Here is a 16796-nt window from a genome sequence, read left to right as displayed (position 1 = left end):
CCTGAGTCACCGGAGGAGGGATCTTAGGTGGCCCAGCCCTGTTACTTTTTCCCAACCTACAGTATAAGGGGTAGTGGCAAGCAGGAAGGCTCTGGAAAGCAGGGGAGTCTGGGAACAGAGAGAGAAGGCTGTGGGTCCTGGGAAAGGGAGAATACCGGAAGGAAGGAAGGAAGGACAGGAGGTCTTGAGAAGGGAACACATAGACTGGGCTGCAGAGATCCTTAGGGGAGACTGGAAGCTGGGCAGAGATGAAGCTACAAGGGTCTCTGGCCTGTCTCCTGCTGGCCTTATGTCTGGGTGGCGGGGCAGCCAACCCGCTACACAGTGGAGGGGAGGGCGCAGGGGCAAGTGCTGCCCATGGAACAGGAGATGCTATCAGCCATGGAATTGGAGAGGCCGTGGGCCATGGAGCTAAAGAAGCAGCCAGCTCTGGAATCCAGGATACCCTGGGCCAGGGGCATGGAGAGGAAGGTGGCTCCGAATTGATGGGGGGCAGAGGTGACGTTTTCAACCACCAGCTTGGGGAAGCAGCGCGATATCTGGGGAACGCTGGGGAAGAGATTGGCAGACAGGCTGAGGATGTCATTCGCAGAGGGGTTGACGCTGTCCACAACGCTGGGTCCTGGGTGAGTGGCCGGGAAGCTGGGTGTGCAGATGGGGGCTGGGTGTGGCTGGGTCAAGAACCTTGAGCAACGGATCAAAGGGTGAAGAGATGGCTCCTTGGTGGCTGTCTGGGACAGTTTCTTTTGCTGTCATGAATCTTCCCTCTCCTGCATGCCCCCCCCCATCCTTTTCCCCTTGATGGCTGATTCCTTCTCTCTTGTGATTGTCAGAGTCACACTAAGGGTGGGTGTATTGTCTTTGCAGGGGACATCTGGAGGCCATGGCCTGTATGGTTCTCAAGGTGGTATTGGAGGCGAGGGCAATCCTGGCGCTCAAGGGACACCCTGGGCCTCAGGACCCAACTATGGAACTAACTCTCTGGGTGGCTCTGTGGGTCAGGGTGGCGATGGCAGGCCACTTGACTATGAAACCAATGCCCAGGTAAGGTCACTACCCAGATCTGTTCCTCAGCCCTGTTCTCTCCACCCCTCCTTATCTCTGGATTCTAAACTCGGTTTCCCCCTTCTCTGCAGGGGGCTGTGGCTCAGCCTGGTTATGGGACAGTGAGAGGCAGCAACCAGAACTCAGGGGTAAGGTAGACGTGTGACAGGGTCCGTGTAACTGAATGGGAGGGATGAGGAGAAAAGGGGAGGTGGGGGTGGAGGTCACAGACCAGGGGAGGGAACTAGAAAGGGGAAAGAAAGCCAAGTCACAGGCAGCAACAGAGGTCTGGCCGGGGGAGGTAGTTTTGACATCTCTGCCCTCATGGGGTCCCCTTCCATCTACAGTGTACCAACCCCCCATCTTCTGGCTCCCACGAAAGCTTCAGCAACTCTGGGGTAAGAGGAGTGCGGCCTGTGGTTTGGCTCTGGGAAGGCGGGATGCACAGCTTTCTGGGGGTAGGGGAGGGCGAAACTATGCAGGGCCCTGTAAGGGGACAAGGAAGACAATCGTGAGGGCTCTGTCCTTAGACATTGCTCTGTTCTTCTGGCCGTTAGGGAAGCAGCAATGGTGGCAGTCGTGGTGGCCCTGGCAGTCAAGGCAGTAATGGTCAAGGCAACAGCGGAGGCGGCAGTGGTGGCCAAGGCAACAGCGGCAACAGCGGCAACAGCGGCAGTGGTGGCCAAGGCAACAGCGGAGGCGGCAGTGGTGGCCAAGGCAACAGCGGCAACAGCGGCAGTGGTGGTAGCAATGGCGGATCTGGGTCCCGGGTAAGTTTCTTCTTTAGGATGGGATCACAGTCCTGGTGGTAAGCACACAGGGTCTGGGGTTTCCCTTAAAGCTGTCACAGCGCTAGAGGGAATGGCTTCAGTGACAGTGAAGGAGAGAAAGAGTGTTGGAACTCAGAGGCCACATGAGTTTCCTTAGGGGTCTGAGAATGGTACCAGTCAAAGCAGGAGGCTGGTGCTGGTACCCAGTGGTGGAGGGTGCTTTTCTGGGATGTACTAAAGCCGTGTTCCACCCCCCGTTCCACATAAGCCAAGATGACTCCTGTAATCCTAGCTCCCGCGTGTAGAGGCAAGGTCAGGAGTTAAGATCATCCATGGCTGCATAGTGATTTCAAGGTTATCCTGGGCTATATGAGAACCAAAACAACAACAATAAAACAAACAAACCCAAATAAATAAAGCCAGTCGCAAGTGGCTTTATGTGAAGAGTCTGAGACTACCCTCTCTCTCCATTCAGGAACTGGAAACGTCTAATTTTGATGAGGGCTATTCGGTCTCCAGGGTAAGAGGCGGAACAAGCCCAGCCTGCCCCCTAGTGGCAGCTTCTTTAATTTTTATTGGTATATACGCGTACGTAGGTCATGAGTGCAGGTGCCCATGGAGGCCAGACTGGTTGGTGGATCCCCTAGAGCTGGAGATCACAAAATGTTGAGCCTCCCAGCACGAATCTTGACAACTGAACATCCTCTCGAAGAGCATGTGCTCTTAACCTCGGAGCCATCTCTTCAGCCCCAGCGGCAACTTCTTGTGTGTGTGTGTGTGTGTGTGTGTGTGTGTGTGTGTGTGTGTGGCCAAAGACGGAGAAAGGAGGGAGACTGGAGAGGTGGCTGGAAGCTCCTGGGTCGCTTTGCATGCGCTTTAGATTCATTATGACTATTCTTTTCTTGCAGGGAAGTAGTTCGTCTTCCGGCAGCAGAGGTGGTGGTGGTGGTGGAAACAAACCTGAGGTGAGTGGAGACCGGAGATGCTGGAAGAGCCGGCAAGGATGGGGCTTGGCTGCACATGGTAGCATTGTTGTCTCCAAGAGGTGCTGAGCACACCGCTGTCATAGTGGGGCTGGGACTGCAGAGCCTCAGGAGACTTAGGAGAAAAAAAATCTTTCCCCTACAGTGTAACAACCCAGGGAATGATGTGCGCATGGCCGGAGGATCTGGGAGTCAGGTGAGAGATGGACAAACTCACAGGTACAGGGGCAGGAGCCTACTCCGCTCAGCCTCATAACTGACATTCACCTCCGTGCAGCCTGGGAGGGAAACCAAACTTGACAAGGAAGGTAGCAAACAGAGACCCCTAAAATCTCAGGTCTCTGAAGTCACAGTGGACAGCAGGACAACATTCCTTCATTTCTGATGTGTGTGTGTGTGTGTGTGTGAGAGAGAGAGAGAGAGAGAGAGAGAGAGAGAGAGAGAGAGAGAGAGGAGTCTGTGTGTGCTAACAGGAATTGAACCCTGGGCCTTGGTCATCCTAGGCAGACACTCTACCACTGAGCCACACCCCCCAGAGCAGGTGCTCTACCACTGAGCCACGCCCTCAGTCCCTCACTGGAGGATTCTAGGCAGGGGCTCTACCACTGAGCAGCTTGCCCCCTGCCCTACTCCAGCTTCTTAGTGCTGGATTTTAGGAAAGTGTTCTACCGTGGAACAAAATCTTCCTTCCTTCCTTCCTTCCTTTCTCTCTCTCTCTCTCTCTCTCTCTCTCTCTCTCTCTCTCTCTCTCTCTCAAAACAAGTTCTCAATAACAGGGTTAGTCCAGGTTGCCCTCAGACCCATAGCAATCCTACTGCCTTCAGCCTTAAAAGTGCTGAAATTACAGGGGAAAATCACTAAGCTCAGCTTCTTTTAAGTTTTTATCTTGAGATAAGGGCTCACTAAGGCCTTGAACTCCATATGTAGCCCAAACGACCCTTACACTTTGATGGTAAACTCCTATGCATTATGTTTTGCTTTTGCTGTATATTCGGATGATGCTGTGACGAAGCCGTGTGTAAACTAGTCCGGTTTCATTTTATTTATTTATTTTTGAGATAGGCTCTAGTCCAGGCTAACCTCAGAATTTCGAGGCTCCTGCCTCAACCTTGTGAGTGCCAGAGTTACAAGTGTGCAGCACTCTGCCCACCATCAGTATTTCATCAGCCTATTTTAAATGTCCCATCCCTGGCCAGTGACTGGAACCCATTGAACTCTAAGTGCCCGCACGCACACACACACACTACACACACACACACACACACACCTTCCAGTTATTCTGGAAATCTGGGCACTAGGGTCAGTACCCGAAGTGACGCTGCTTGAGTAAGTGTGACACCCAGGTCCACACCTAGAGGTCTTGTGCAAAATGCAGGTTGAGCCAGCAGATCTGGGGTGGGGCTGGAATTCTGAGTTTCTCATCCCTTTCCTGGAGATGCTGAGGCTGCTGGGCTGGGTCTTGGTGCCAGCAGGGGTCACTGGGCAGGGAGCAAGATAAAATTGGGAGAAAATAGGATGTGTTGTGTGTGTGGGGGGTGGAGGGTGTGTGGCTAAACAGAGACAGTTCTCCAAAGAACTTGTATATTAGGGTGCCAAGTTTTATGGGTCCTCAGGTTTTAAGAGTGACTCTTTTACCTTGTTAACTCTTGTTCCTTATTTATTTATTTTTAAATCAGCTTTAAGAACACAGAGGGCCTGCTAGGCTTTGTGATGCAAGACTTTAATCCCACTTGGGAGGCAGAGGCAGGTGGATCTCAGTGACTTTCCAGGCCAGCCAGGGCTACACAGGGAAACTTTGTCTCAAAAAACAAAACACAGAACAAGAAGAAGACTGTCAACAATAGTGTCATTTTTCTTCTATGGTCTCTGCCATTTTTCTTTTTTTCACCCTTTCCTCTTTTTGGTACTTCAAGAGAGAATGGGAAAGTCCTAGAGTTCCCAGGGGAGGAGCTACCCTGCTCACAGAGAGTACAGTAGCCACTAATCTTCAGTAGCAGCAGTAACAGGGCAGGTATCCCCACATCCTGGCCAAGGCTACTGCTAGCTCTGGGCATGAGAAAAGACAATGGAGCTGCTGATCTCTAACCCAGGAGGTGGCTGAGTGGAGCGCAGTGTGCCCGTTCTCACCGGTGCCACTCCCTTTCTGCCCAGTGCAGAGACCAGCCCAGCCTGAGTTTCTTGCCTGTGTCCGTTGAGCCTGGCCAGGGGAGGAATCGGATGACTTAGTGACGATGGTGCTTTCCCACCGTGTTCTGGAGAAGGGAATATTGTCAGACAGGGAGAGATTTATAAGTGTAAGCAGTCAGCGGGCCCGCATGTGACAGGCGGGAAGACATGACAGACGAAAGGTGCTGCCCATGGTCCCTTCATATCCGTGCACCCCTCTGTCCTGCCCTCTTTGCTCCCACCAACTTCTACTATGTTTTCCTAGGAAAGCAAAGAAAGCAGCCATCTCCTTGGGGGCTCCCATGACTACCAGGTGAGCAAGGGACAGCCAGCCAGGGCAGCTTAGCAGAAGGGATTGTGGAGAGCAGGTGGGGACACCAAGAGACAAAAGTACTTACCTCTCCTTGTACACGGCTCTTAAACTGCCGGGTGACCACTAGGAAACCAAAGTGGTAACTGGGATCTACCTCCCCTCTTCGGCCACTGTTTCCCTTCCTGTTTCCGTTTGGGATCAGAGCCATACTGAAGGCAAGTGGGAAATGAGAAGGAAGTAACAGAAGGACAGAGATACAGGCCTGGAGGTCACACCTGGAGTTGTAGTTACTGGGGAGGAGGAGGCAGGAGGACCACAAGTTCAAGGACTGCCTGGTCTACAGAGTGTGTTTAAGGCCAGTCTGGGCAACTCAGAGAAATCTTACCTTAAAAAGTAAAGAAGAACTCTAACACAGCTTAGAAGTAGAACAGTTGCTAGGATCCCCCCAGTGAGGGGGTGGGGTGTGGCTCAGTGGTAGAGCTTCTGCCTAGAATTCGTCAGTGAGGGGCTGGGGACGTGGCTCAGTGGTAGAGCCTCTGCCTAGAATTCCTCAGTGAGGGGCTGGAGGTGTAGCTCAGTGGTAGAGTCCCTATTCAACATATGTGAGGATTTAGATTCAATTCCCAGTAATTACCCCCAAAGGGATCAAGGGAATATGCATATAGGTGTGTGTATTTACATATGTACATTTAATTGTGCTTAATAGGTAAGCATCTAGAAGGGGAAAGTCGCTGAACTTTAGGCATAAAGATGGGGGTTAAAGATCAGGTGTGCCATTTTTATCTATGTATTTTCAGGCAAGTCCATTGGCTCTTTGTGTCCAGAAACTCTGACTTCCTCCCCACCTTTCTCAACCACTGTACACTTTTCTGTATCATAATCAAACCAAGGTCCAGGCTCCAGTGAGGCAGATAGAGCCTGATACTTCCTGCTGACCACTCCTGTTAAAATGCAGTCATCTCAAATAAGTCCTATGGCAAAATAAGGTGTAGTGGGGGGCACACAGTAGGGCCACACATTATCCATCATCATCTCCACTGGTATTCGTGTGGGGCGGGCAGAAGAAAGCAGAGGCAAGGCTCTGAAGGTGGCAGTCAGTCATGGTGGTGGAGCAGTGTTAATCCCTGTAAATCTGGGGTGAGGCCAACACAGGAGGATTGCTCCAAGTTTGAGGCCAGCCTGGGCTACATGGCGAGCGCACATCTCAAGAGTCTAAGTCAGCCATGTTGTTGAAGTCACTCTTGTCTTTGAAGTGGGAATTCCGGTGTGGGAGAGAGAAAGGAACAAGGGCTACAGAGAGATGCAGGGCCACTGGTGGAGATGGGTAGACCTGAGATAGACCGACAGGACTTGTCTGGCAGCGGACATGAGCCTTGAACATGTCTCTTCCTTTCCTCTACACAGGAGCATGGGTCCAACGGTGGCAACATTCAAAAAGAAGCTATCGGCGAACTCAACACTGTGGTGAGTGGATTTCTGGGATCAGGGTGTCGGGCATATTTTATCGTTTTCCTTCCTGACACCCACATCTCCCACCTCTGCCTCTTGCTCACAAAATGGACTCGTAACCTCCTGCCCTTTTCTCATCCATTCCTTAGAACTCCGATGCATCTTCCTTACCCTTCAACTTTGACAAATTCTGGGAGGTGAGTTCCGGAAGCTCGCTTTGGAGAAGCGACACCACATCCTCAGTCCTCCACATCCCGAGGGGAAGCCACAGCCTCCTTTAAATTTAGTATTTTTTATTTTATGCACATGAATGCTTTGCTGGCATCTATGTATGTGCATTGTGCGTGTGTGTGTGTGTGTGTGTGTGTACCGTGCCAGCAGAGGCTGAGAGAGGGCATCAGATCTCCTGAAACTGGACTGATAAATATTGTGAACAATCCAGGGCCTCTGGAAGAGCGTTCGGTTCTTATCCACTTCATGACCTTTCCAGCTCAGCCCTTAACTCTTTCTGGCCCCAAAAAGAGAACAAAAGGAAAATCAAACTTTTTTTTTTCATGATCTGATATAAACTATATCTTTGTTTTCTCTGCAGAATTTTAAATCCAAGATGGGTTTCATTAACTGGGATGCCATTAACAAGGTAAGGGCTGGAAGGCTGCGCACTGCTGATTTGAGAGCAGAGGCGAGCTAGACATCTCTGTGCTGAGGCAGGGGCAGAGCCGTGGTAGCCACTGAGAAGGTGTTTAGGCAAATGCTCAAATAAAACCAGGTCTCATGTGGGGGGACCTGGGAAGGGAGGGTAAGCCCAGAAATTCCTGGGAGCTGAGAATGAGCCGATGGGACGAATGCTGTTAATATCTCAATGTAAAGGAACAGGTGAACGAATCCATAGCCCCAGTTGAGGTTGCAACGGTGCAGCCTTATCATTCTGGCAATTTGGAAAGAAAAGGCAGCAGGGTTGGCAAGGTTAAGGCCAACCTGGACTACAGAGTTAGTTTATATAGTTTGTTTGGGCGATTTAAGGAGATGATATCTCAAAATTAAACCCACCAGTGAATGCCTGAGTTGAAATTCATAGTAGAACCCTGCCTAGAATCCCCAGTGAGGGGTTGGGGGTGTGGCTCAGTGGTAGAGCCCCTGCCTAGAATCTTCCAGTGAGGGGCTGGGGGCGTGGCTCAGTGGTAGAGCCCCTGCCTAGAATCCCCCAGTGAGGGGCTGGGGGCGTGGCCTAGTGGTAGAGCCCCTGCCTAGAATCCTCCAGTGAGGGCTGGGGGCGTGGCTCAGTGGTAGAGCCCCTGCCTAGAATCCTCCAGGGAGGGCTGGGGGCGTGGCTTACTGGTAGTGTACTTTGTCCGGCTCTTCGTTCTCAAGCACTAGAAAGAAAATTACTTTTTTAAACCAAAGATAGGGCTGGAGAAATGGCTATGAGTTTAAGATACATGCTGATTTCAGATTCTAGCACCGATATGATATCAGCTCATAACTGCCTGTAACTCCAATGCCAGGGGATGTAATGCCTTCGTCTGGCCTCCTCCCAACACACAGAGAAAGAGACTAATATAGGTACACTCACACATACCTAATTAAGTAAAAATAAACTCCAACTTTGCTTTAAACAAACAAAAAAGTGGTCCAAACAGGTACTTCTGTCATCCATGGTCATGGTGTCTGCCTGAGGGGTCTGGGCTTTTCTTTGTTCTTTATCCTCTCAATTCCCAAAAGCTACTATGATGTCAAACCATTCCGGCCAGAGGCATCCACTGTGAAAGGGAAGGGTAGGATGGGAGGAGGAGAAAGAATTTCACTGCCCTAATTATGATTATATGTGAGCAGGGACACTCCCAACACCTGTGATGTCCCACATCTGGTGACAGCAACTACCTTGGCCATTTTCCTTGTCTCTCTGGGTTTGTCAATTTTCATAGGTCCTTGTAGGTGCATGTGACTCCACTCACTGGATTCTCTAGGATCATGCCTGCTCAGTCTGCCTAATCCCTTATAGAGCTGGGGATTGAACCCAGAGCTTCACTAGGGCTACACAAACAGCTCTACCACTGAGCCACGCCCCCAGCCCCTCCCTGGAGGATTCTAGGCAGGGGCTCTACCACAGAGCCACGCCCCCAGCCCCTCACTGGAGGATTCTAGGCAGGGGCTCTACCACTGAGCCACGCCCCCAGCTCCTCTCTAGGGGATTCTAGGCAGGGGCTCTACCACTGAGCCACGCCCCCAGCCCCTCCCTGGGGGATTCTAGGCAGGGGTTCTACCACTGAGCCACGCCCCAGCCCCTCCCTGGGGAATTCTAGACAGGTGAGTACTACTGAGTTGTATCCCTAACATGCTTTTTCACTTTTAATTTTGAGACAGGGATTCGCTAAGTTGTCAAGGCAGTCCTTGAACTCAGTATATCCTCCTGCCTCTCAGTCTCCTGAGTAGCTGGATTAACAGGCCTGACATAGTGGGCTTGGGAAACTTGGGGGTTGTTAAGAAAAGACAGTACACACTTGAGCAATGGGGTGGCCTTCTCAAGAGTCACCAAGACATGTTTAAAAATAAGAATAGGAATTACTTGCCAGAGTTTAAAATTTGGTACTTAATTTAGGTGCCTGGCTTATCTTGAAATATTTGGCCAGTCTGGGACCTTTTCATGGGACAGAGTGGCCTTACTTTGTGGTATAGGTTATTGTTCTCTGGTGGCTACTCTGACCTTGCCCATTAAGGATTCCAGCCGCCTGACTGGAATTTTAATCCTTATCCTAAGACAGCCTTCCCAGGACTTGGGGTCTTTATGGGAAAGTAGGCCATGGTGAGAAGGGGAGAACTCTCTAGACACCAGGAAAGCCTGTTTGACCTCTGAGGACTGAGGCGAGGAATAAGAGATGCGTGGTTTCCCCGCAGCAGCGTGTTTCTGGTTTACATGAAAAAAAAATTGTTTTATTTAAGTACTTTATTACTTAACTCTGAGACAGAGCCTTCCAATGTAGCCCAGGTTAGCCCTGAATTTACTAGGTAGCCCAGAATTACTTCAAACCTGAGCTTTTCCTGCCCTTGCCTCCTGAATGCTTGGATTCCAGGCACGTACCATCCCATGCCTGGACGAGAGGTCTGTTTTTTTCAAAAACCTGTTTCTGGTGGTGTGATCCATCTTGCTAAAGTCCTGTGTGGTGGGGGTCGGGGGAGACTACTCAAGACTCCAGAGGAGGCCAGGGTACAGACTTGCAGTACACCAGGGGCAGCACACATGACCAAGCATTTTTGCCCATCTGGGACTGCTAGGTAGTTAGGATCAATGGAAACTGGCTTTTCAGCAGGTCAGTCAGGGAGAAGGGAGTAGGTACTGCTGGCAGAATAGGGCACCCAGCTCTAGTCTTTCCTATTGGAAGGGGGATGAGGAAGCTGAGCCCTTTAGCCAATGGGAGGAGGAGAGGGGAGGGGCCCTAGCCCAAGCTGGAACATCTGGTTTGCTGGGAGGAGATTTTGAGAGCAGGGTTCCCTGCTAGCCCACCCTTGACCACTGCTCCCAGAGACACCCACTGCTCTAGGTTCCTCTTAGAGCCCATTTCTCCGCTCAGGACAACAAGGGGAGCTCTGGAAAACCATGACCTCCAGATGAGGAGCTACCGGCTACATGAGAGTCCCACCATTCCCTCACCCCTAACTCTCATCCTTCTCCCCGGAAATAAACTGTGGCTGCCCCACACTGCTGGTCTCTGCTCCTTTCTTCGCCTCCACTGTTGTCCTAGAACAGGGTGGGGGGAGATGTTGTCAGTCACTGTGGTAGCCCTGGGTCCTGAGGGGTTTGTGACAGTTGTGTGGTGTCGAGGAGAAGAATCCGGACAATCCAGAGCTGGGCCCCCACACTGCACAGACTTGTAGCCAGTCTTTGTTTCCAGGTTCTGGTGTCCCCGGGGATTCCCAGTATCCTTTGCATGCATTAGTTACAAGGTATCTCTGGAGGCTGAAAGGAGCCGAGTGTAGGAGTCCGGGCTTTAGGCCAGCAGTGAGTGGCAGGCTCCCTGATAACCTATTCCCTGTCTTTTGTTTACAGGGTCGTCTCCCATCTCCCAGCACCCGGGCCCTACTGTACTTCCGCAGACTCTGGGAGGTAGGAGAACTCCCACCTGTCAAAGACCGGAGGATCCTGGCCATCATGTCCCCTTGCTCCAATGTCTCCCTCAAAGACGCCCAGCCCACCTACCACAAACATTGTCCCTTCTTTTGGGGGACGGGGTGTATGTTTTATTTCTGCAGTCCTGCAGATTGAACAGAGAACACATGCTAAGCTGTTATTTCACATTTTTTTGGAGACAGGATCTCATTATGTATCTCTAGCTGGCTTTGAACTTGCTAGCTAGCCCAGGCTGGCCTTGAATTCTCTATGCAACACAGGCTAGCTTGGAATCCACAGTCCTCATGCCTTGGCCTCTCTGAGTGCCCGGCATCCTAGGTGTGTACTGCTATGCCTTATGACTCTCTTTATCTTTGAGATAGGTCATCTCATTAAATTTTATCCCCAACAGCATCTCAAACTCAAGCACCCTCAACTTCCCAAATGTTCTTACCACACCTGGCCCTCCCTGCAGCCTCCTGGCACCCTGCCCGGGGTGTGATCATCTCTCTTGCTGAGTTCTGACGCTCTGGGCACTTTCTCATGTCTCTCTTTCCTTCCAGAATTTCAAACGCAACACTCCTTACTTCAACTGGAAACAGATTGAGGTAAAGGGCTTGGGTAGAGCTCTAGGGATATAGTATCCTGGCTCTAGGGACTCGGGGGTTGGCAGCCCTTGACAAATGGCTTGCTGAGTTTCTTCCTGTCCCTAATGACAGAGGACACCTTCCCTTCCCTCTTTCCTTGGTTTGCGTAACCCTGAGTTGGGTGGAGTGAGAGGGAGAGAGAGGGAAGCTATGAGTCACAGAAGGAAGGAGGACTGGGGTGGGAGGGGTCTCCCGAGAATAAAATCCCAGGGCAGGAGGCTGGGGCGCTCACTGCATGAGAGCAGAACCATGAAGCCAGTCAGTGCCTTTGCTTTGCTGCTTATCCTGCTGGGTGTGGTCTGGCGAGGAGACAGCCACAGCTGGGTGGGTACCAAGGGAAAGTGAGGGGAGGGGGGACCATAAGATGGAAAGACTTGGGGTGGGCTCTCAAGTGATGGGAAGGGGCTATCGGGGAGGAGAGCCGAGGGGAATCAGGAAGTTAAGTCAAGTTCGGGCAGGTCTAGAGCCTGCACAGCTGGGTCTTGGGTTGGATAGAAAGCCACACCTCAGCGTTGGTGGCTAGTGGCCTTTGGGAACCAGAACTGAGGTGAGGTTGTCTGAGTTCCTTACACACATATGTAGGATCAGAGTGATTACAGTGCATTTTTATTTTTACTAGAAAAGTTAGAAATTCTATGTTAAATCATTTGCAACTTTAAAAAAAAATAAAGAAGACCAAATAAAGGGTCTAGAGGCCTTTAATTGGCCAGTTTATGACCTCAGTGCCAAAGGTGGTGGTGGGGCTAAGACTCAAGTGTCTGGAGACTGGAGATGTGGCTCAGTGGTGGAGCCCCGGTCTAGAACCCCCCAGTGAGGGACTGGGGGTGTGGCTCAGTGGGGCTGGGGGCGTGGCTCAGTGGGGCTGGGGGCGTGGCTCAGTGTAGGTTTGATCCTATGACCTCCATCAGATATGAAGGAACTGTAGGGTGTGCACTGCAGGCTTCTTTAAATGTTTCCATGCGGTCTCCCCTTTGCTGGGAACCATCCTAATCACTGAGCCCCAAGGACCTCATGGCGAATAGCATCTGTAGAGCAGGATTCAGAGGCCTAGAGGGAGCAGCAGGGGCTGGTGTAGGCTCATGGCTGGCTGGGGTTAAGAGGCCTGTGTGGGGTCATCTCCTTTGTTATTCTAGCAACATCAACACTCAGAGCTTCTCTGTGTGGAGGTGGAGCTGTTGCCAAACTGGGCCTTCCACCATTGCTCCCCAGCCCAGAGTGTGGAAACCTGTGTCCTATATCTATCTGGGCCATTGGCATCCTCCAGTCCTACTGGACTGAGCTGGGACCATTCCAGGGGTAGGGTGAGATAGGCACCCAGCACAGCCTCCCTGCGAGGAGGCGGAGCTGAGGCGGTACAGTGTGCCGGCTTTGGAAGGCCTGGCAAGGCATGGAGGATCGTGGCGATGCTGACCACGGCTTCTGACTCCGTTTTAGGGCTCAGATCTGTCATCTCTGCAGAAGAGGGCAGGTGGTGCTGATCAGGTGAGTCTCTCTGTCCGAAGGCTCCCCCTGGAAGGGCTCATGAGAGACCCCATTCTCACAGCTAGCTGATCTGAAATTCTCTCTCCTTCCTCCCATGGACAGTTTTCTCAGCCCGAAGCAAGACAAGATCTGTCAGCTGAGTCATCCAAGGTAAGAGATCCTCCCTTGACCCCGACTTAAATCCATGTCTTCCCTCTCTGTCTCCTGTCCTCACCTCCCATGTCACACTGGAGGAGCTGGGATGATAGTGGAACAGGAGGAGGAGGGGGAGGAAGAGAAAGAAGAGGAGGAGGGGGAGGAGGGGGAGGAAGAAGAGGAGGAGGGGCAGAGGAGTAGGAAGAGGAGGAGGAGGGGGAGGAGGAAGAGGAGGAGGGGGAGAGGGAAGAGAGGGAGGAAGAGGAGGAGAAGGGGGAGGAGGAGGGGAAGGAGGAAGAAGAGGAGGAGGGGGAGGAGGAAGAGGGGGAGGAAGAGGAGGATGAAGGGGAGGAGGAGGGAGAAGAGGAGAAGGAGGGGGAGGAGGGAGAAGAGGAGGAGGGAGGAAAGAGGGAGAAGAGGAGGGGGAGGAGGAGGGGGAAGAGGGAGAAGAGGAGGAGGAGGGGGAAGAGGGAGAAGAGGAGGAGGAGGGGGAAGAGGGAGAAGAGGAGGAGGAGGGGGAAGAGGGAGAAGAGGAGGAGGAGGGGGAAGAGGGAGAGGAGGAGGGAGAAGGAGGAAAGGGAGGAGGAAGGATCTGAGTTTCAGTTTACCCTGTGGGGTAACAGGAAAGGAAGCCCCCATTACATGGAAGGACAAAGCATGGCTTCTAAGGAAGCAGCTGTCAGGGCACAGAAGCGGAGCCTTTATTAGCTGATGAAACAACATTCGCCCTTCTCTGCACCCCATGCCTCTTTGTTCCCACAGAACTACTACAGCAACGCACAGGTGAACCCTACTCACGGCTGGCAATACTATGCCAAGACCACCACCAAGGTGAGTTCTGAGAAAACCCTGTTTCCTACCCCCAGCAGCTAGGAAGCAGGTGCAGGAGAGAAACCTGGGCAACACAGGAGGCTTGCCATGGGGCGATGCTCTCGCCCTTTGTGGGGCAGCAGCCGGAGTGGAGGGTAGTGTCCTAGCACATCCTCGATGCTAGGCTTTGGGACTGCTGGTTGGTGGGGAACTGAAGGCCTCATGCCCCCAAGGAATTAGAACAGGGAAGAAAAGAGACTTGAGAGGTTTGTTTTGTGCAGTTGCAGATACGACGAACGGTCTTGGGGGTGTGAGGTGGCTCAGAGGGGAAAGGGGCTTGCTGCTAAGCCTCAAAGCCTGCTATGGACCCCCTGGACTCAGATGGTGGAAGGAGAGAACTGACCCCCTTAGGTTGTCCTCTGAGCCCCAACATGTATACTGAGGCACAAATATAAACATATACAAAATAATATTAAAAAAAAAACAAACAGGAAAAAGGCAACCTTAGGAGTTAGGGGTGTGGCTTCAAGGTAGAGTGCCTGTCTCACAGAGGAAAGCCCCGGGCTCCATTCCTAGCATTGCAAACCGATCAGCCAGCCAACCAGCCAGCCAAGACATAAATAAGGTGATAGACATAATAAGACCAGAGAGTGAATATGTTAGACACCAGTGTGTCTCGCACGGAAAAGCCGGCCCGGGGACCTCCTTCCGTTTCTCAGAACGTTCTTCTGAGATAAGAGAAACTACATCCAGGCTACTCACGGCCTACCATCCTAGCTACTCGGGGTTGAGGTGGGGATGGTGGCTGAGGCAGGGGGATGATCATAAGGGCGCACATCTAGCCTGGGCAACTTACGGTCTCAAAATATAAAGGCCAACAATGCCGCTCAGTGGTAAGAAACTTCCTACTGTGTGTGAGACTCTGCTCCACTGCTCAGCACCTGGAAAACACCAAGACACAAATGAGAAACTTGATGAGGAAGAGGAGGGGCAGAGGCTTCACCTGGCTTGTGTGTGTAGCTGACCTTTACCTATCCCTAAGTAGGAGAGGTCTCCTTCCCCGTTCCTCTACTCCGGGTGTGTGTCTGGCCATATTCAGTATCATCCCGGATAAAATGTATGCTCTGGAGGGTAAGGCCACCGCAGAGTATCTACAGCCACCTTGAAGGACTTCGCTGATAATGTTGGCTTATCATGAGGAACCTTGGGGAGCCTGAGGCCAAGGGGTAGTTTAGAAAGGGCCGCCATGGCTTCCTGTGACCTTTGATCTTCTCTTCTCAGGCCGGAGTCACACCTTCATCCTCGGTGAGTACGGGAGGTTGAGAGGACGCAGCTCGAGGCAGAGGGGACCCGAGGCTGCTGAGGGGGATGGTGACAGTGTGGTGCCCACTCATCCATTCCCCTTGTCCCCCCCCCCCCATAGGCTTCCCGGGCACAGCCTGGCCTGCTGAAGTGGCTGAAGTTTTGGTAGGTAAGTGTTAAGAGTGGACCGGGCAAGGCTGAGGGCCAGGAGCAGAAAGTTGAGAGAGATGAGTATTTGCTTGGATGGAGGTGTCCTTGGGGTGTGTACTGCACCCGCTTTGTGGGGTGTGGTGAAAGACTCCATAGAAAAAGGCCTAGAAGGCTGGCGGTCCTGGTGGCAGAGAGGCCTTAAATCGCAGCACTCTAGAGGCAGAAGCCAGTGCATCCCTGAGTTTGTGGGCCAGCCTGGTCTACAGAGTGAGTTCCAGGACAGCCAGGGCTACACAGAGAAACCCTGTCTTGAAACAAACAGAACAAAACAAAACAAAAAAAAAAAAAAAAAAAAAAAAAAAAACAAAAAACCCAAAACAAAACAAGAAACCCCAAATGAACAAAGAAAATATCCTTAGACACATGGGGGGTCGTATATGACTAAATGGTGGGTTAAGGGCAAACAGAGAGGGAACTGTAAAGGTTCAGAACTAATGAGAAGCCTGGCCAACTGTCAGGAGGCGAAAGTTCAGAGGCATGGTTGAGAAAGACCCCCAGGAAGAAAGTCTGTTTTTCTTGTTTATATCTTGCTTTGTAGTTTTGAAACAGGTTTTGTGTGTGTGTGTGTGTGTGTGTGTGTGTGTGTGTGTGTGTGTGTGTGTGTGTAGCTCTGGGTAGCCTCAAACTCCTAATTCTCTTGCCTTAGCCCCCTGGGGGCTGGTGGAACAGGAGCTGTTCCATGCCTGGCCCAGAAAGTAGTTGTTTGGTACCTCAGTGAGCCCACAACATTTGTTTGATGTAGGAGTAAAAGTGAGGGTCTGAGGCTGACGGTGGTGGGGGGGGGAGCTTGGGGGTGGGGTGGGGGTGGACTCTAAGAAGCCACTGGAACCAGGAATCTTATGAAAGGGCTTGTGCTCCATCTGTGTAAGAGTGGTTGGGTCCTATCATCCCCCCGCCCCCCGCTTTTCTTTTTCTTCTAGAACATTCCTTCTAGTCACTGCCTCAGGAACGAACGCAGGCCTTTAGGAAGTTTGACTGTCCTTACCCACAGTCCTCTCTGATGTGGCCGACCTACCTGGGCATTACATGCCTGTCATCTCACCTGGGGACCTGGTTTATCTGTCCTCATTCTCCCCCGTTCAACTGTGGTGTCTTGGAGACTAATGAGCTTTGTTGGATAACCAGACAGTTCTTCACCTCTTCTTCCCTACGTGACTGGAAGTCCTCGGGACCACACAGCAGGAGCTTCCTACTCTCGGGGTTTCTCTGTGGAAATAAAACATGACTCTTTGTTTCCCCCCCCCGGAGACTCTTGACTCCTTATTCAATATGACCTGGGTGCCTGGGAGTGGAAAGATGGATTGGTGGGTGAGAGATGCAGTTAGCTGGGGAGAGAAGAGGCCTGGGCTTAGGATCGGTAACCCAGGATCAGCTAGTTGC

The 16796-nt window shown here is 51.8% G+C and overlaps 1 protein-coding gene across 1 annotated transcript; it reads left to right on the top strand.

Annotated features, from left to right (window-relative positions):
* Positions 1-248: 248 nt before the first annotated feature.
* DMKN (dermokine) lies at positions 249-16582 on the top strand (the record flags this gene model as incomplete). Its single annotated transcript, XM_080909131.1, has 20 exons — positions 249-626; positions 868-1044; positions 1137-1193; positions 1392-1442; positions 1602-1814; positions 2290-2334; positions 2723-2779; positions 2943-2993; positions 5229-5276; positions 6681-6740; positions 6875-6922; positions 7318-7365; positions 10771-10827; positions 11394-11438; positions 12912-12959; positions 13062-13109; positions 13857-13925; positions 15186-15209; positions 15328-15375; positions 16337-16582. The coding sequence occupies 19 exons, from the start codon at positions 249-251 to the stop codon at positions 15373-15375; spliced, it is 1572 nt and encodes a 523-aa protein (XP_080765257.1). The 3' UTR covers positions 16337-16582.
* Between the last annotated feature and the right edge of the window lie 214 nt (positions 16583-16796).

The sequence above is a fragment of the Micromys minutus genome (genome assembly GCF_963924665.1).
Source record: "Micromys minutus genome assembly, chromosome: 32".
NCBI lineage: Eukaryota > Metazoa > Chordata > Mammalia > Rodentia > Muridae > Micromys > Micromys minutus.
The sequence above is the reverse complement of the archived record's forward strand: the minus strand, read 5'-3'. Positions and strand labels throughout refer to the sequence as shown.